The sequence below is a fragment of the Chanodichthys erythropterus genome, chromosome 7 (assembly GCF_024489055.1).
Source record: "Chanodichthys erythropterus isolate Z2021 chromosome 7, ASM2448905v1, whole genome shotgun sequence".
Lineage (NCBI taxonomy): Eukaryota > Metazoa > Chordata > Actinopteri > Cypriniformes > Xenocyprididae > Chanodichthys > Chanodichthys erythropterus.
In genome coordinates, this window is record NC_090227.1 from 26574665 (window position 1) to 26596316 (window position 21652).

A 21652-nucleotide genomic window follows, 5' to 3' on the forward strand; every position below is an offset into this window, starting at 1 on the left:
CTCATGGGATCTTCCTGGTTGTAACATTCTTTGTTCTCAGGAGAGTCGATGTTCTTTTCTAATGAAACTAAAGGAAATGAGAGGAGAGAAACTATTAGCGTTAAAGACTCTTACACGCACATGAAGAAATTCAACTAGTTATCAAAGCCTTTTGCATGTTCACTACCATTTGGGGTTGGTAAATATTTATGTTTTTATCCTTTAAATAAAAACATACGGTAAAATTGTAATATTGTGAAATATTATTACAATTTAAAATAACTGTTTTCTTTTATAATTTATTTTAAAATGTAATGTATCTCTGTGGTGGCAGAGCTGAATTTTCAGCATCATTGCTCCAGTCTTCAGTGTCACATGATCCTTCAGAAATCATTAGAATATGCAAATTTGATACTCAAGAAACATTTCTTATAATCATCAATATTAAAACAGTTGTGTTGCTTAATATTTTCAAGGAAAGTGATACATTTTTCAAATAAAAATAGAAATCTTTTATAACACTATAAATGTATTTACTTCCACTTTTCATCATTTTAATGCATCCTTGCTGAATAAATTCATTACAAAACAAACAAACAAACAATAGTCATAATATATTGTGTCACCAGCAAACATAAAATGGACACTCAAAGCCTCTCAATTGAATGCGATCATCATATCCTATACATCAACCCTTAACATACAAGTTTCTAAACTCAGCATACATAAAGCATACTGGCTGACATCTCGAGATGTGATTGAAATCCCACATTTGCATTTACTCTTTTCTTTTCCATATTAGGCTGGCAAGCTAACATTCATCAAAACAACAGGTCCGTGGTTATATATCTGTGGTTTTTAAATGGCAAACCTAAGCACACCTTCCTTCAGCATATCAGAATAGAAACCAACTCATGGTGAAAACTAAAGGATTCTTCTATAAAACATATTCCAGCTGATGGGGAAACACCCTGGTGCATCTATAGGGGCTTGCCTGTGGTTTCCTGGCATCATTAGATCTTTCATTTCTAGAAAGCCCTCAAAGGATGCAGGCAATACATCACTCTGAGCTCCCCTTTAACCTGTGTCTCTGTGTGCGTGTTTGAATTATTGGACACGTGCCACACTTGTCGACGGAAAAGGTGTGTGGGAATTTTTCATCTCTCTTTCTCACACTCTCACAATGCATTTAAATGTGATGTTTAGTACAGACACCGACCTGCCTGCCTGATCTCAATACACAGCCCTAAAAATGACAAACACCTCCAAAACCAGCATTTATGAGAGAGAGAGAGAGCGAACAGACAGCAGAGAGTAAAGCACAGGGAGAGAGGTGTATGTGTGTGGATCTGAACACATTATGAGTTTTCACCTACAGACATATTGCAGTGTTGAAAATCATTTATGTGAGACAACAGCTGTGGGCATTTAGATATTCTAGTTATATGTAAAGCTGGACAATGTAAAAAATATCTTAATTTTTTTTTATTTTAGAAAATTCATAAATAGTAAAAAATTATAACTTGAATGCACCAGCCTGTAATGTCTGCTGAAAGCAACTGTACAAATTTAAAAAAGGTGAATGAGCCATAATTTTGACATTAAGCCAAGTAGATTCAAAATTTTTGGAGCAACTGCAATATATGCAGTAAAATACAATATAAGTATAGTAAAAATGGGGAAAATGAGAAAAAAAAAGGTGCAGGTGCAAAACTGGTATACTGGCACAGTTATAACGGCCACAAACATGTGGTTAGTTCACCCAAAAATGACATTTCTGTCATTTATTAGTTACCCTCATGTCGTTCCAAACCCGTAAGACCTTTGTTCATCTTAATTTGTGTTCATCGGAACACAAATTAAGATATTTTTTGATGAAATCTTAAGGTTTCTGAACCACACATAGGCAGCAACGTCATTGCATCTTTTGAGGTCCAGAAAGGTAGGAAAGACATTGTTAAAACAGTCCACATGACTACAGTGGTTCAACCTTAATGTATGTAGAGACAATTAGGGATGTCCAGATCCGAGCCCGATTTCCGATCACGTGGTTTCAGACTCGATCGGAATCTGACGTTACTTCCTGATCAGGACTCGGATATATATGTATATATATTCTCATTATTTTTAACACATCTATAGTTATGCGGTGGCACAGAGTTGTTTGCCTGTTTCACACTGCAAGCATAGGCGCGGGAGCAGCGCATATTTTTTTAAGCGTGCATGTTAACCAACGGATGCATTCACACAGGCAGCAGGAGCAGCTCGTGCGTCAGGCAGGAGCGTCGCGTAAGCAGCAGTGCCGCGATCGTCTTGGCACCGAGTCTATCCCTGTGTCTCAATCAGCTCCCTAGCTCCCTAGGTCGTGAATCGGTATATAATGAAAGTGAATGTGGCTGATACCCTGATCAGTGCCCTGGCTACTGAACTAGGGAGCTGATTGAGACACACGCTGTGTTGCTGACACTCAATTAAAGTGAAAGCACACTTTTGATGGACAAAATAAATATAATTTCACACAAAAAAGTGTTCAAAATGCACAGAATAAGCATGTCTAATGTGTTTTAACAAGAATTTGAGTATGACACAAAAGAAAATTAAGAATCAAAAATTAGTATTGGAGATTTACCCGTTTAAACTTGTTTTTATTTGGGCTAAAGTATGGTGTATTATAAAAATCTAAAGTAAACTAGCCAGAAAATTTGATATATATATATATATATATATATAAACATTATTTTAGTTATTACACAGACTGCAGCATACCAAAATCAAACCAAATATATATTTTTTATATTAAACTTTTTATATTTACTGTTGCACTAAAGTGAAGTGAAGTGAAGAATTTATGTTATTACTTGATTGTTCAAGCTACCTCAAAGAAGTGCTCTGTTTGTTAACAGAGTTGTTGAATGTTAAAATAAGGTGAATTAAATAAAAAATAAGGAACATCCTGAATCTGTTTTTTTTGCTCTTCTTTATTCTTTTTTTATGTATTATAGAAGTATCGGATCGGGACTCGGTATCGGTAGATACTCAAAATCAAATAACTCGGACTCGAACTCGAGGGCAAAAAAACCTGATCGGGACATCCCTAGTGACAATAATACTTTTTGTGCACAAAAACAAAACAAAAATAACAACTTTATTCAACAAATTCTCCTCTCCCCTGTCAGTCTCCTATGCTGATCATGTAGTGAACACAGTGCAGCACATGTTTACGTCCGAACGCCAGATCAATATTGGATGACGCTGTTCAACAGCATAGGAGAATGATGGGGAGAGAAGAAATTGTTGAATGAAGTCATTATTTTTGTTTTGTTTTTGCACAGAAAAAGTATTCTCGTCACTTCATAACATTAAGGTTGAACCACTATAGTCACGTGGACTATTTTAACAATGTCTTTACTACTTTTGTGGAGCTTGAATGTGGTAATTGAATTGCTTTCTCTCTGGGATCAGAAAGCTCTCGGATTTCATCAAATATATCTTAATTTGTGTTCCAAAGATGAACAAAGGTAACGACATGAGGGCAAGTAATTAATGACAGAAATGTCCTTTTTGGGTGAACTAACCCTTTAAAATCATCACATTACAATAGCATCAGTTACTTTTATATTGCCAACAGAATAATCTCAATTTTATTATAAATATTTAATATATTGTCCAGCCCTAGTTGTATGCATATGTGTATTTGTGCATCACTTCTTACCAAGTCGAGGATCGAACTGTCTCATCTGTACCTCCTCCACGCAGTCTGCAGGAAACCAACCAGTTCTTCCTTTTACAGTGCCCTCCCAGAATCCCCCTTCTCCTATACTTAACACTGAGAGAGAGAGAGAGAGAGAGAGAGAGAAAGAAAGAAAGAAAGAAAGAAAGAAAGAAAGAAAGAAAGAAAGAGAGACATTAACTGTCATCTCATGAACACAAATCATTTGAGTGTTAATTAGACAGAGATCCCCAGAGAAGTTAGCTAACATCCTTCATCATAATACCTGGATAAAAAAAAAGATAAAAAGTTGTCTTTTGGGGTTAGGTTAATCTAACTGATCACTGATGGAATTTCCATCAATTGGAAAAAAGAATGATATATAATGCAAACACTTTTTTTTAATTCTGAAAATGTAAAAAGGTAACATTTATGGGTATACTTATAATTAAGTTAAATTATATAAACATTATGCCTAAGTCTATGGCACATTCCCAATCAGATGCGTTATGTGTGCATATGAATATGATCTCAGCACGCATTCAAAGATCTTTTTCCATTTCGGAAATGAGCTTGAAGAGGGAGAACAGATAGATGAAATATTCTGTGACGCGAGTTGAATGACCAGTGGAAACTGAGTAAGAGCAAAACATTGTGTTCAACAGGAAACTGATTCATCCTGTGATATTCTACACAAACTGAAATAACACAATGTATTACATGTGGTGACCACACCAGACACACTAAAAACATATAAAATCACATGCATCAAGTCCTTCAGCATTGTAGTTGCTAGGATACTGCAGTATAAAAGCATTGAGTGTACGAGTGTATGTTTTTCAAAAGAGCAAGGTGTGCAAACAGGGCAGGTAGGCAATTTGTGGTACTCCATGAATTCCATAAATCAATAACCAAAAATGTAACACACACACACACACACACACACACACACACACACACACACACACACACACACACACACACACACACACACACACACACACACACACACACACACACACACACACACACACACACACACACACACACACACACACACACACGGGGTTTCATTCATGCTGAAGTACATCTTTAACTGGAGATGGCATATTAGTGAAACCTCACTTACAGAGTACATAAATGCAAACCACTACTTTTTTCCAGTGTGTGTTTCAGTATCTTAGTGAAGTACTTGTTCCCCCTGCTCTTGTAGTGTAATCCATAACGAAAGTGCTGCTTGATGGTCTACAAGGCCAACTGACCCTTCACTAAATTTTGCCTCTTTGTCGCCATCTCTGTTTGAAACCTGGAATTGCAGTTATTTGCGGAATTATCACCTTTATGTGGGTTATGTATCAGCATGGCTCCGCAGCACGGATGAATCTAATGTTTGCTGTCAGTCACCGCACCAGTGTAGATACTGTACATCGGAATCACTGATTATAGTCTTGGAAGTATGACCAAAATAAGAATTTTCACCGGAGAATGTCATCTGAATAAGTAACATGTCTGCCACTTTTGTTCTGACCAACTGAGAAAAAAACCCATTACAATAAGTCATGCTAAAATGGTGATGAAATCTAACGATCACTTAGATCATATCACATCAAACCTTGCAAATTATTATTATTGTAATACTTTGTTCTTGTTAATGTTAACAACATCAGTATTGCATGACTGTGTATTTAGTGTGTATTAGCGTTACCTGTAGATTTCAATTTGAGTAGTCTAATCTCTAATGTTAATTTGGCATAACATACAATCCACCATCAAAATGATAAGTTGTGAATTGGGCTAAGGTAAGGAGATAGTTTTGAACACTGGCTGGTTATTTGCTTGCTCAAAAATTTATTCATTTTTAACCCAAAAAGTTACAGACTGCAGCTTTAATTAAACTTACATGGAATCAAATTTAATTAAAATATAATGTTGTTAACTTAGTAACATTAATTCACCTTGAAGTTTAACAATATAATTGGACCATTTCAGTACAATTGTTTTTAAAACAGACATAGATTCTCCATAGACATTAGAAAAAATGGTGAATTGCAACAGCTGTCAAGGAATGATTGGTCAGTGACATTTTTAAGGTGGGGCTTAGTTATAGGTCAATTGATCTGTATAAACCTTCCATCGACACATCACTCCTCTCACACACACAAACATACTTTTTTCCCGAGAAAAAAACCTAATCATCTAAATACAACCAATTATACTGCATTTTTAATCAGTAAATTTTAAATTCTGTGAGTGGTTTTAAGTGTTGATCAAGCCGGAAGCACAGTCATTAGAATATTATCACCTCAGTGCTACTGACTGAGGTTACGCACACGCACACACGCACACACACACGCACACACACACACACACACACACACACACACACACACACACACACACACACACACACACACACACACACACACACACACACACACACACACACACACACACACACACACACACACACACACACACACACACACACACACACACACACACATGCCTCCAGCTTCCAGACACATACAAATGGATGCCTCTGCTGCCTATGCCACAATTAAACACTTGTGTAAAATGGGGCTCGTCGTGTAATAAATTCTGGAGAAGAGATGCACATCAGTGATGCTTCTCATTTTAATGTTTTCGATATTTGAGTCCAGAGAAATCTCAGTGTAATGAGTGTTTGTGGACTATATGTATTGCATAGAGGGGACATTTCATGGAAAACAGGATTTTACGGATATTAGATGGAAAAATTGGTCATACTGCATGAAAAGAGGCAAATTTGTAAATATAAGGGCTTGCAGAAAATGTCGTATTTGCCAGATGTGTGTGGAAGCAACTGACTCAAGTAACACACAACAGTAAATTAGGGGGAAGAAGCCAGAATCCTTCACATAAGAAGATAAAAAGGTGAAACGTAAAGCTGAATTCAAAACGTACCCACTATAATGTCAGCACTATAAGTACACAATACAATACACTATAAGATGCACAACTACATATCAATGAATATTCAATACTACATAGTACTGTTACAAAATTAAAAAAAGTCAGCCAATCATAACAGAGACCCTTGGAAACATTACAATTTTATGTTTTTGAAAGAAGTTTCTTGTAGAGACAGAGCGCATTTATGTTAATCTGAAAGCCACGCCCACCGGGGGGGAAACAATCCAACCGTCTCCATTGAGTTTGTATTGCGTGAGGCTGCCTCCTTGTCTTTTCTGACTTATTACAAAAAACAGAACAATGTCTAAAAGCTGCTGTGTGACAAGGTGTACAGCTAACAAACTTAAAAAACCCAGAAATAAGTTTTTATAAGCTGTCGACCCCCAAAAACGAATGTTTAAAGGGATACTCCACCGTTTTTTCATATTAAACTATGTTATTCCCTTAACTAAGACGAGTTAATACATACCTCTCTCATCTCAGTGCGTGCACTAAATCGCTCTGTCTTGCGGTGAAACTGTGTTAGCGCTTAGCTTAGCCCAGTTCATTCAATAGGGGCCAAGCAGAGAAGCTACCAAACACCTCCACGTTTTCCCTATTTAAATACAGTTACTCGAGTAATGTAACTCGACCTGGATTGAATGAACTGGGCTAAGCTAAGTGCTAACAAAGTTTCGCCGCAAGACAGAGCGATTTAGTGCACGCACTGAGACGAGAGAGGTATGTATCAACTCGTCTTAGTTAAGGGAATAACATAGTTTAATATGAAAAAACGGTGGAGTATCCCTTTAAGGACATAAAAGTGGATACAGGCAGTGAGACAGAGAGCAACGGGTCATATTACTATAAGAAATGCATTGGAGGGGAACGTAATCGGCGACAGGTGAAATAATTCTTTGACATGGTAAAAAATAATGAATGGTTTGTTTTTGTTGGTTTGTTTAGCATATGTTGTCGCCGATTACGACCCCCTCCAGTGTATTTCTTAAAGTAATTATGACCATTTGCACTCTGACTCACTGCCTGTATCCACTTTTATGTCCTTAAACATTCATTTTTTGGGATCGACAGCTTATAAAAACTTATTTCTGGGTTTTTTAGCTTGTTAGCTGTGCACCTTGTCACACAGCAGCTTTTAGACATTGTTCTGTTTTTTGTAATAAGTCAGAAAAGACAAAGAGGCAGCCTCACGCAATACAAAGTCAATGGAGACGGTTGGATTGTTTTCCCCCCCGGTGGGCGTGGTCTTCAGATTATGACGCATGTCGCTCTGTCTCTATGCGCACCAAGGCTGCATTTATTTAATCAAAAATACAGTAAAACAGTAATATTGTGAAATATTATTACAAATTAAAAGAACTGTTTTCTATTTGAATATATTTTAAAATGTAATTTATTCCTGTGATGGCAAAGCTTCAGTGTCACATGATCTTTCAGAAATCATTCTAATATGCTGTTTATACCAGAAAAATATTTTTTGATCAATATAGATGTCATATTTTAGTCTGTGGCAGCTATATTTATAAACAAAATATCACACGATGCAAAAATACTGATGGATTTGTAATTTCTAACCCTGCCTTTCATTTAAGTTTAGTTAAATTTTAAGCCTGAGAGGAAAGACAGAAATTGTCACATAAAACTAACTACTACTAACTACCAAAACTACTCACAAAAAGGTTACAAAAAAGAAATACCACAAATATACTTGGATATATTAAAATACTACATAAAAATGCTTAAAATATATTTGAGCATAAGTGACATCTGTGCAATCCCTTCGACACATCCTAAAGGATCAACTTTTAACCACAATGAATACAAAGAACAGCATGTTTGTACTTTTTTTTTTTAGTTCCGCGTGTGTCTTACATAACGAATCACTCAACGGACTCGCACAAGTGTTTACAAAGTACCGGGAGTGGGCTCGCCGGACCTCTCCAACCCTGCCGCATGCCCGGACTTTGGCATATTGGAAACAGGCCTTCGCACATACTGGCAAATGGCATCATGGGAGAAACACTCGCCAAGCTCTCAGTGTCAGTCCCTGACCATCAACCGGCAGCCAACTGAGGCAAACTGCCATGGTGAGCTCTTGACAGAAGGACCATTGTTACCACGGATAAGGGCCTGAAGTATGTGTGTATATGTGTGTAAGCATACAGGAGTGTGTGTTGCTTCTCGGATGCTGAGATACTATCACAACGCTCCATTCTTATCAGCTTCAAAGCTCCTTTGACTCTTAAAAAGGATGAAAGGAGAATGGGTAATTCACCCGGCATGTAACTTTTCAACTGTTCACAATAAGAGGTCAGCAAATACAGACACAGACTAATGAGCGTGATTCTTTAAATTCTGTTCAATATAAATCAGATGTGAATGAATATAGCTGGATATTGTGAAGAAGGACTTTTTCATTCACAGGTAAATGACACAACTGGGCCAAATCACACACCCAGACAGGAGAGACAAACACGCAAAAAGAGATGTTAAAAAAGACTGAATTACATAGTGAGAAGAAAAAGATAGATAAAAACACAGAGTTTTAAAGCTTATATAAAAAGTGCCATGAAATTGTCATGTTTTTTGACAACTTTTCAATAATTTGTAGTCAGAAAGATTTTTTGAAAGAAATTAATACATTTACTCAGGAAGCAAAATATGTTTATAAATGCTGTACTTTTGAAAAAGTATAACTGTACATTATATATATATATATATATATATATATATATATAGTATATGTGTGTGTGTGTGTCTGTGTATATATATATATATATATATATATATATATATATATATATATATATATATATATATATATATATTTTTTTTTTTTTTTTGAGAATGTTCTGGTTCATTAAAAATATTTGAATAGCTTTTTGTTATCATGGTCGGAAGAAAATGAGGCAATTTTGGTGAATGTCAGACTAACCATTTTGAAAATGTAAATATATATATTTTTTTAATTATTATTATTATTATTAATATATACATAATTTTGGTGAATATCATATATATATATATATATATATATAATATATATATATATATATATAAGTTTGTGTTTGATTTCACTCCAGTGTATGGATGTAGTGTTTGTTTGTGTGTCTGCATTCATGAGTATTAGTTTGAAGTAGATTCAAGCCTCCTCTACACAGCCAGTGAAATGATCACAGTTGCCTGCTCCTGCATTGAGTATGTGTGTCAGTCTATGAGAGCATGTGTGCATGTTCCGATCTGTTAACCATCTTATTAACTTGATATGTAATAAACTTTAATCTGAGTGAAAGAACCGCTGGTTGACTTGAGATGCACGTCAATCACATGCTAATCAACTGGGTTCAATTCTGTGCTCTCTCTCACTCTATAAATAGAATGATAGCCGCAGCTCTAAATTTCCAGGCCACTTAACTGCGATAAGCCTCTCCTTCTGAGAGAGAGACAGGGTGTATCAAATCTAATCATTTGTCTCTAATGAATCCCACTGCTCAATAACTTTCATTAAAGCAACCAAACGCTAAATGGCAAATGCTAAATTGCAAAAACTACCAGCTCCAGGAAGGACGGTTTCCACGAATATGTCTACTTCAATATCTGGTTTGTTTAATACGTTAAATAGCTTGAAGGGTATAAGCAAGGTCACATTTTGTCACAATAATTACATTACAGTGTCCATGTATCATTTCATAACTAAGTACTATGTATAAGTAATAAACAAAATGTACTTGAGAAATTATTTTGTTTAACATGATGTGATTATGTATACTTATTGCTATTGTAATTATATTAATGTGAAATATGTGATGAACCAATGAAATCGTACGCCTGGATCAAAGGGTACTGCATTTTGTCCCTGTCTGACATGGCTCCACCTAATTGGCCAGAATTAACACTAAAAGAAGCAGAAAAAATGCCAAACCCAGACAAACTGACAGAGTGTAAACAGGGAGGTAAAAACAAGAAATGTTCTTACGAATTAATGTAATTACAGGCCTGGAGGAAAAGAGGTGGGCTGGAATGTTTCTGCACTTTTCATTCACAGGATTACTAACAAGAGGATGTTTGTTGTAAATGTGCAAAGTGCAAATGGAGAGTTAAAAGTCTACAGTCACTCAAAGTCACGTGAATGTGATATTAAAGTGACAAATAAACAAAGAACTGGTATTTTGATTTAATCAAAAATAAGATGAAATAATGTTGATAATCAAACAATTAGCTGCAAGCAGTAATTAACTGTGCCAAGCACAAAAAAAGCATGATGAGTTATGCAAGTATGGCTGGGAGCATCAGACCAAGTACAATGATGAGTAATTAAAAGATGATTTTAGTCTGTATGATTTTAGTCTGAAGTGGTATAATTTTAGTCCAGTAAAAGATTTAACTTTACTTTAAATCACAAATTCAAATCGCTTGTGATTTAATTGCTTATGGAATTTGACCAATAGTTTTACCATATTGAGGTGCTGTGGTCAGTGTGAGGTAACAATCAAACATGCAAAGTTTGGTGTCAATATGCCAAAGCTTTGCAGAGGTAAAGCTTTTAATACATTTTTTACTGGTATATTCTGAAGATGATCTGATTTGTATTTGGTCAAAATCAGACTAATGGTCTGGGAGGAGTTTGAAAAAGTATGTTTTCAAAGAAAATAAAAATAGCGGACAGGAAGTTCAGTTGAATATGGCATAATTGGTATTCACGTTCTCTGCATGTTCCAAGGAATATACCAAGACCAGTATCATAACAATAGGCAAAAAAAGAATTTTTTTAAATGTTATTATAATTTTTGACCACAAGATAGCACTGTCTCAAAACTTTTAGTGTACCTTCAGGGCATGGTGCCGATGATACATATCAAGTTTCGTAATAATATGCTAATGTGTTAAAAAAAAATATAGCATTTTATGACATAATTCAAAATGGCTGATATGGAAAAATTTGATATCATTTGACACTTTAGGCTGCACTGAATCAAAAGAGGTCAGTTTTATGATTTTTGGGCAAACTGTTGAGGAGTTATTTGCAAAAAGATCTATTTTTTTATATCTCTATATGACCAGTAGGTGGCGCTGTGCCTAAACGCTGCAAGTAGCCTCAGGTCATGCTTGTGATGAAATGTACCAAGATTCGTCTCAATGCGCTAAAGCTGTATGAAGATATAGCCTCACATCCATTTTGTCAAGCTCTTTGTTAAATTTTTTCGGTCGTTTTTTGAGAACGTTCTGTTTAATTAAAAAGATTTGAATAGCTTTTTTACCATCATGGTCTAAAGAAAATGTGAGGCAATTTTTGTGAAATTCAGACTAACCATCTGGGACAAGTTCAAAAAAGTCATCAATGGCATAGGCATAGTTTAATTTTGCAATTTTGTTAACTGAATTGTTATCTTTACCAATATTAGATGCCATTTTAGTCAAAAATGAATGAATGACAATTGACAATTTAAATCAAGCATTAGTCACTATGAAATGGAAAGTCTTTTTTTCCCTAGTGTGAAGTATATCTGAGTGAAACGGCTTCTTGAACGAGAAAATATGTAGGGCGGGACTTCAGGAATTGATTGGATCGTTGTGGTTTGCTATTGGTTGATCTCATGTGAGTGACATGTTGTCTTGCCATCGCGCCAGTAAACACGTTATCAGAGAAGAGACGTCACTGTAAGTGGGAGGTTAAAGGATTAGTTCACTCTTAAATAAAAAAAAATTTCACCCCCATGTCATCCAAGATGTTCATGTCTTTCTTTCGTCAGTCGAAAAGAAATGAAGGTTTTTGATGAAAACATTCCAGGATTATTCTCCTTATAGTGGACTTCAATGGCATCCAAATGGTTGAAGGTCAAAATTGCTGTATGTTCTACGCCTTCCCTATTCAACTTACGGAACGAACATGGTGCCAGTTCCATTTTTTTCCGTAAGTAGAATAGGGAAGGCGTAGGACATACAGCGTAAGCTTTTTGAAGAATGCGGAAAGTGGAAGCATGTGCAAGGCGATCATTTGTGTTTATAAAGCATATACAGTTATATTTTTTTTTCGATAATGACCGATCGTTTTGCTTGTCTGGTATCGTTTAAAGCCCTTTGAAGCTGCACTGAAAGTGTAATTTTGACCTTCAACCGTTTGGGGCCAATTGAAGTCCACTATAAGGAGAATAATCCTGGAATGTTTTCATCAAAAACCTTCATTTCTTTTCGACTGAAGAAAGAAAGACATGAACATTTTGGATGACATTGGGGTGAATAGGAAATGATCAGGAAAATTTGATTTGAAAGTGGACTAATCCTATAAGTTATTTTGATTAAAGTTTAAGGGCACATGAATAAAAAAGAAATAATGATGTGCATGAATAATCAATTATAATAAATACTGCAAAAAATAAGAATTGTCCATTTTGATTTCATGGTGATTTTAAATATAAAACTGTGACTAAAACAAAAAATAGTGCAAAAATGAACCCTGGGTAAATGTAAATGGAGACGAGATCAGTATGAATATAAAGTGAGATCTGTGTAAATGTAAAATGGAGTAAACTTGCATGTAAAAATCCTAGAAAAAGCCTAGTAGCTGGCATCACGCAGTCCCTCAAGTCCCATTACCGGTGCGTGTTTGTGTTTGAGAGTGCTCTGACCTGCGCTTCTGCATTTATCAAAAAGCCATTTCCAAACGGAAACACTTAAAGAAAGCAATAAGCTGAAAACATGACTCTATAAAAGCCTTGTGATGCTCTGAGCCACTGAATTATCAGATGACTTCTGCTCACTTCAGTCACATCAGAATCATCAAAGGAGTCTTTTATAGAGATGCTTCTGTCATTACGATCATTCTCATATCACATCTTCATCTTTATCCATGTGAAGTTGTCTGAAAGATAACTTAAATACAGGTAAAACTTTCTCTCTCTTACAAAGACACAAAACGGGTTGCTATATTGCACATTTAGTGTGATCACATCTGATCAGAAGACAGGCAGTCAGAACTCACACTCCTGCTGGGAGAGCCGCCGAATGATCAGAGATTTTTGATATTTGATTGAGCGGAAGGCTTTCCAGTAGAATGTCCGTCAGGTTAATGAAAGGAAAATGCCTGAAGTGTTCTATTGGAACACACAACACACACTCGCCTTAGACAGAAAAGAGTGCACACTGATGGTCTCTCTTCCATTTTAAGAGTGCTTTATAGGTATGTTACTAAAGCAAAATAGTTTTGCTCAACAGAACCTTTTTTTAACTTTTGATTCAATGATTGGAAGTTCTGACTTTAAAATTTGATTGATTTGATTGAATGAGCTGCTTTCAAAGATGTTAAGTTAACTGATAAAATTTTTTCATATTTATATATATATATATATATATATATATATATATATATATATATATATATATATATATATATATATATATATATATATATTTTTTTTTTTTTTTATTTAAAGGTACAACCATGTAACTATTTTGTTCAAAATGAACAAAATTAAAAAATTGAGTCAATTCTCATCATCAATCCTTCTTTCAAATTGTTTTATCATACCCCGATTCACTATGGTAAGCATATTATGTGTTTAAAGTGTTTATATTTTAGACCAGGTGGGATGGTTTTTGCTGTAAATTGTGTACAAACGTCACTATGCTTTATGTCTCGTCATATCCGTAAAACAGAGAAAAGTTGCTCCTGCTACTTTGACGTGTGTATGGTGTGGGATTGGCATAGGTTAGTTGTCTCAAAGAGTGAGAAATGTTGACATGGAGCACACCAAATCTCAAACTTCTGGGTAATCTCTCATTTTAAAAAGAACAGAAGAGAGTCTGCTGGCAAAAAGAGAACACGACAGAGCTGGTAATAACATGAGAATCAACACTGGCTTGGCTTTTCAGAGACGGTGAGAACTGAGGGATTTGAAATGTTGAAAAAAGTGAACACGGGCATGTTGGAGACAGGTGAAACAGATTAATTGCCATATGTATCTCTCTAACAGAGTTTACGGTAAAGCATTATCTATAGTAAAGGGTCATATTCATCCACACAATCACTCAGAGCTGAAGCACAACCAAACCAATGTTATTCCGCAAAATGCATGCAGTTTTGTTTTTTATCCAAAAGTTACATAGTGTACCTTTAAAAAATTGCCAAACTGTAATTTGTCAGTTGGAAACAACATAATACATGGTGTCTTACAGACACATTGTGACATTTTTTGAAAACAAAAAATAGTCAAGTAATTAAACTGGCTCAGAGACAAAAGAAAAATTAAGACAGACAGAGAGAGACAGATAAATAGGTCCGTTCAGCTCTGAATACTATCTCAGACCACATCTTTTTACAAATGCAAAGCTGAGTCTCTATGCTGTCCTTGCTGCCAAATTGTTTACGGCAATTTTGAGCATGCATCCCAATTTAGTGTTCTTGGCCATATCTTTTCCATAATGTGATTATCTTTTCAGCGATTATCATATCTAACGCTGTATGCTACTGAGAATCTGTTTGTGGTTGACTGATTGTTTATAATATTTGCGTTACACCACCAACCCTGAGGACAGACAGTCTAAACACACTTCCTCACATATTCAGCCAGTTGTTTGATCATTAACACTAGAATATCTGTTTTCCAGATTGTGATAATTAAAGACTATTGGCCTCATTTGGCTGTGAATGCAGTGGTGGGCATTTTCCAGCATTGCCTGAGGACACTTTGTTTAGGGAAAGTTTCCTGCTGATTTAATGGTTTGCCAGAGATAATTGGATTTGCTCTGTCAATATTGGAACTGATACTTGTCGTAATTTTTTTTCCCCTTTTCAAATGTATCTGGCAGTACATCGGACTGCAATCCACAGGGTTATTGATTGGTCATGTCTGTACAGCACATATGAACTGTGATCTAGCAGATCTGCAGCCTCTGGCAGTGAGAGTACTGGTGTATGTAATAATCTTATTTGCATACAATCATAATTAAAACATAACAGGAAGTGGGCCGGATGGAAAGTGTGTGTGTTGTATAGTTTCAGTGGTGGGCAGCAGAATGCTGACTCTGGTGGTATGTGTGCGGTGCATTACAAGAAGCTCATTGCTTTATTCAATAACCACGACAGCCCGTCTCACATACACCACTGCTGGGCTCTTATGAAATTAATCTGCAGATTCACAATCCCACATGCCATACACGGCCTGATGATAACTCTCTGTGATATCAGAGCCCCGTCTCAGAGGGAATTATGGGAAATGGAGTTCAGAGAAATTAAAAAAGAGCAGAACATAAACAAGAAATCAAACTCATTGAGAAGAGAAGAGATGAGCCAAGATGAGAAGAGAAGAAAGAAGATGAGGTGGAAAAAAAGAGACAAGAAAGATGATAAAAGAGGTGAAGAAACAAGGAGAACAAAAGCCAAAAAGATTCTCTATGATTGTTTAGAAGAAAGGATGGAGTTTAAGCAGAAGGCTGAGAAGCAAGTGTCACTGAGGTAAAAAGTGAACAGCAGAGATGAGAGAGAGTCATGACTCCACAGAGGAGAAGTGCAGTGGTGCAGTTCTGTGCTCATTGGTATGCTGAACCCTCAATGACAAGAGAGAGAAAGAGAGAGAATGTGAATGATAGCATTTCTCAATGATAGCATCAACAGTCTAAAGGCACTAGGACTAAAATAGCAATTTGGATGCCCAGGAATCCCTCTTCTTTTAATTTCTTTCATTCTGTCTTTCATTCTATTTTTACAGCGTTCACCTTTTCCCTCCATCTCTGTCAAAGCCTCAGGGGTGCAGCCTGAAATAGCCTGGCTTGGAAGTTTTATGACTCCAACCTCAGAGACTCACTGCGTGCCCAAACTTCACGTCACCACCTTAATCTCTCCTCCACGCACGCACACACACAACTCAACAAAGGTGTGAACGGCAGCTGCTTTGCTATTGGGAGCCATTAGCCACTTTTCCACTGTCTGGGCAGCGCGAGCCAGGGCTAACAACGTGCCGGGCGGGGCCAATAGCCTTGAAACTTGAGTAGCGAGGACAAACTCAAGCTGCGTTTCATGTCGGGCCAGTTGACCCGCAGCGCTACCCTAAAACCTGCCCATAAAATGCCTCCACAGAACAACGTCACCAGGATGGGGAAGGTAGCTGACTGAAAACTAGCTAGATCGCAAAATGAACATGATGTTTGGTCTTTACTTAAAGCCTTAAGTCTCCAGCATCGATATTGACCAATGATTTACAATAAAAAATATTACACTGACAGTAATTTTTTTTCATTTGTGTCAGGAGTGCATATCGATCATGCTGAATCAAAAAGAGAACACATGCTTGTTCAGTCGTGCCTTCTTGCATTTATTTGTGTTCACAGGAATGCACAAAACAACTCCATTAAAGGGTTAGTTCACCCAAAAATTAAAATTCTGTCATTAATTACTCACCCTAACGTTGTTCCACAGTCGTAAGACCTTCGTTCATCTTCAGAACACAAATTAAGATATTTTTGATAAAATCAGATGGCTCAGTGAGGCCTCCATTGCCAGCAAATGAATTTCCTTTTTCAATGCCCGTAAAGCTACTAAAAAACATATTAAAAACAGTTCATCTAAGTACAGTGGTTCAACCTTAATATTATAAAGCGACTTTTTGTGTGCCAAAAAAACTAAATAATGAATTATGCAAAATTTAGTGATGAGTAATTTAAAAACACTGCTTCATGAAGCTTTGAAGCTTTATGAATCTTTTGTTTCAAATCAGTAGTTTGAAGCGCGTATCAAACTGCCAAAGTCATGTTGAAGCATTGAAGTTTCGAAACACTTATGATGTATCAAAGCCTTGTTTACTGAAATCACGTGACTTTGGCGCTCCGAACCACTGATTCGAAACAAAAGATTCGTAAAGCTTCGAAGCAGTGTTTTGAAATCACCCATCACTAGATATTCTTGAATAATTCGTTATTTTGTTTTTTTTTTGGTGCACAAAAAGTATTCTATTCTAGTTTATAGTATTAAGGTTGAATCATTGTACTCACATGAACTGTTTTTAATATGTTTTTAGTACCTTTCTGGGCATTGAAAAAGGAAATTAACTTATGTTGCCCTTACTGAGGCATTGGATTTTATCAAAAATAACTTAATTTGTGTTCTGAAGATGAACGAAGGTCGTGTGGCTGTGGAACGACATGAGGGTTAGTAATTAATGCTAAAATTTTCATTTTTGGGTGAATTAACCCTTTAAGGCTTTTAAGTCCGAAGGCTTAAAAATACTGAGAAAATATCATGTTTCCGTCTCATTTCTTTAGAAAGAATGAGCATTCGTATTAATTTTCCACAGAACTACGTGATCTGATGAGGCTTGAGTGATCTCACCTGTCTCACTATACTGTTATCCTTTCAGCCAGAACAACAGAGGGAGCTCACGGACAAAAAAAAGGGGTTATATGAGTTAACCGGTGTATATGTAATATATAACATATGCAGATGCAGAAGTTCAGTATCAACACGGGTACAGGGAAGAAATATGAAACCAAATAAATACATGACTAAACATATTTGATTTGTTTAAGTTCTTCAAGAAGTCTCTGGTATTTTCCATAATCATGTGTGATAATGGTTATTTTCAGCATTCAGCTACTTTCAATTTTCAGCATCATCACTCCAGCCTTCACTGTCACATCATCCCTCAGAAATCATTCTAATATGCTGATTTGGTACTTAAGATATATTTTGTATTTCAATGTTGAAAACAGTTTTCTTTTCTGGTTATAAAACCAGAAAAAAAAAAAAAAAAATTCAAATCTAGATTTTGATTTTCAAAAGTTTATTATAAAAACTGATTTTTTCCCCCGAAAATGCAATAAATCCATGACACGGTTTTTTTTTTTTTTTTTTTTTTTTTTTTTTTAAATGCAAGAGAGCACTCAGTTAATGAGACATAAAATCTCCAATGTAACATCTGTACTTTTAGTTCTGATGACGAATGATCTTAAAGCTTGCCCGTGCTTTTTACATACAGAGGAAAGTGTGTGTGTTTGCTTAGAAATGAATTCTCTGATAAGAGCTAATGATTGCCTCCTCAGTTTCACAGTCAACCTCCATTATGTGGTGGGAGAGAGCATACGGACACACACACACACACACACACATGCTAATAAGACCAAAGGTCTTTATTCATGCATTGAAGAAACCCTCTGTGTGTGTCCACTTGATCTCTGTTTACATGTGTGATCAGAAAGGCCATGAACATACAGCTTAAAAAAATAATCACACATAGCAGGTCATTTCTATTGTACACCAATTTTCCGCTTTAAACTAGAGTTGGATATTTTCTGAAGAAAGTGTTACATGCCATGTAAAATTAGCTACAATGATGCTAGGGTGTTGCTATGCAGTTGCTAGGGTGTTCATACTTACAGTTAGAGGTATTAAAAACCTCTTAAAGGAATAGTTCACCCAAAAATTTACGATCTGCTTGGTTACAAACATTCTTCCAAATATCTTCCTTTGTGTTCAGCAGAACAAAGAAATTTATACAGGTTTGGAACAACTTGAGGGTGAGTAAATGATGACAGAATTTACATTTTTGGGTGAACTATCCCTTTAAATCCTATTGTAAAAGCAATAGACTTTTGTCAGGGTATATGCCATATTTCATTTTATGTAAATGAAAACAAGGATGTGAGGGATAGACATTCTATACAGTCCACTCAAAGGTTGTACTGTCTTTCCCCCCTAGAATTCTCTGTGCATTAGAAATTGTAATGATTAACGCAAGGTACAGAACTGTACAACCCACTGAACACTGAACTTCTATCCCTCATCTTGTTTTTAGTTAAACATGTATTAAATATAAAAGCAAGCACCACTAATACTGTCTCTATGTACTGTTTCTAGTCCAGAAAAAATATGCAATCAATGTCAACCTAACTGCATGAAGAAACAGCAAATGCAGTATTTAAAAATGGTTTGGAGAAACAGATAGTGTACACATCAGGGAAGAGGCTCTGGTTATAATTACAAGTCTCCTTGCAGTGTCTCTAAGCACTCTGCATTTTTCCACAGCCTGTGTCTCCACCAGATTCACTCCAGAGCAATTACTGTATGATTAGATGCTGGATATACGTAGATTGTGAGAAAACAGAAAGAGAGGGAGGGTGAAGGCGAGAGAAGATTGTGAGAAAAACGAGAGAGACACAACCTTTAAAAAGCAAACACATGAGCTGCATTTCAAAGCAATGGATTTGCTGGAGCCTGAGGGAGGCCGCATAACACATGGAACGTGAGAGGAAAAAGCATGTAAGAAAGAGCGAAGAAAGTTCTTTTGTAAAGCAGTCTCTAATGGACATGCAGCGAGAAAGCTGTTTTGAGGATAGTTCAACTGTTCAAGATGAAGCACGAAGCCCATGAGCCTCAAAAAAGCAACCCGGGACAACAGCATGTCCCAAAGCCACCCTTAAAACACATTTGCAATTGTACCTCTTTAATGTACTACCTCCGTTGTTCTCATTTTGAAGAATGTAAAAGGTTCAGTGCTGAAGGCACATTGCCTCTGGGTGGTCATGATTATTAATGTTACCAATGATCATGTCCTACAGAAAATTGTGAAGTCAGAGCATAGTGCTGGAGTGTTATGAGGTTAGAGAAAGGTTTCACATTCCTTTTAACCAATTAATTTCCATGACAATCCCAGTTGTTTGTGATTACTGAACATCTCATTTTCGTCTCTGTACAGACTTCAGAAGGATCCCATGCAATGTCGGCAACAAATGGATGGTTTATTTTAATAGCGCCCTGGTTTGTGTCAAAGGATTATATGTTTGTTCGGAGCATTTTGTTTTGTAAATGGATCCGTCTGGACAAAACGCCGATACGATACAAAATGTTTACGTATACAGCTAAACGTGTCTCCGTGTGGATGGGCTCTTACACTTAAAGAGATTGTACTCACAAAGAACAGCTTCTATCCAATGAAATGTTAAAGCTGCAGTCCGTAATTTTGCCTCTTTGTCGCAATCTCTGTTTGAAACCTGCAATTGCAGTTGTTTGCAGAATTTTTATCTTTACGTGCGCTGTGCCTCAGCACAGCTCCTCTGCGCGGATTAATCTAATGTTTGCTGTCAACCACTGCATCGGTGTGGATACTGTACTTCGGAATCACAGATTGTAGTCTTGGAAGTATGACCAAAATAAGAATTTTCACCAGAGAATGTAATCTGAACAAGTAACATGTCTACCACTTTTGTTCTGACTGAGGAAAAAAAGCATTACAGCAAATCTCGCTGCCAATGGTGATTAAATCTAACAATCTCTTAGCTCATATCACGTCAAACCTTGAAAAATATTATTATTGTTATACTTTGTTCTCAAAATGTTAATGTTAACATCAGCATTGCGTGACTACATGCATTATACATACTGGCTGGTATTATACATGCTCAAAAATTGATTTTGGATCATTTTTAACTAAAAAAAGTTACGGACAGCAGCTTTAAGTACAACTAGAGAAATTATATTTACTATAGAAACAAATAATTAAATTATATTTAATAATAAAACTCATTTTTTAAATGATTTTAATAATTTTTATTATTATATAATATGTGACCCTGGACCACAAAACCAGTCATAAGTTGCACGGATATATCTGTAGCAATAGCCAACAATACATAGTATGGGTCAAAATGATCGATTTTTCTTTTATGCCAAAAATCATTAGGATATTAAGTAAAGATCATGTTCCATGAAGATATTTTATAAATTTCCTACCGTAAATATATCAAAAATGTATTTTTGTGAGTGGATATGCATTGCTAAGGACTTTATTTGGACAACTTTAAAGGTGATTTTCTCAATATTTGTTTTTTTTTTGCATTCCAGATTTACAAATAGTTGTATCTCGGACAAATATTGTCATATCCTATCAAACCATACATCAATGGAAAGCCTATTTATTCAACTTTCATTATAATCATGTAATATATAATTAGAATTATTATTATATACTGTAATAAAAATGAAAATATATGCAATAATGATTAAATATATTGTAAAAAAAGATTTTA

At 35.9% G+C, this 21652-nt stretch overlaps 1 protein-coding gene across 10 annotated transcripts in view; it reads right to left on the reverse strand.

Annotated features, from left to right (window-relative positions):
• Positions 1-21652, reverse strand: part of shank3a (SH3 and multiple ankyrin repeat domains 3a) — a 377964-nt gene that overhangs the window by 66604 nt on the left and 289708 nt on the right. For all 10 annotated transcript variants that reach the window (XR_010895495.1, XR_010895498.1, XR_010895494.1 and 7 more), the window contains one exon: positions 3692-3805. Coding sequence is in view for 3 of the 10 variants with exons in the window: in XM_067389993.1 (XP_067246094.1) it covers positions 3692-3805 (114 nt within the window). In the remaining 7 variants the exon portion in view is untranslated. The remainder of the gene's footprint in view (positions 1-3691; positions 3806-21652) is intronic.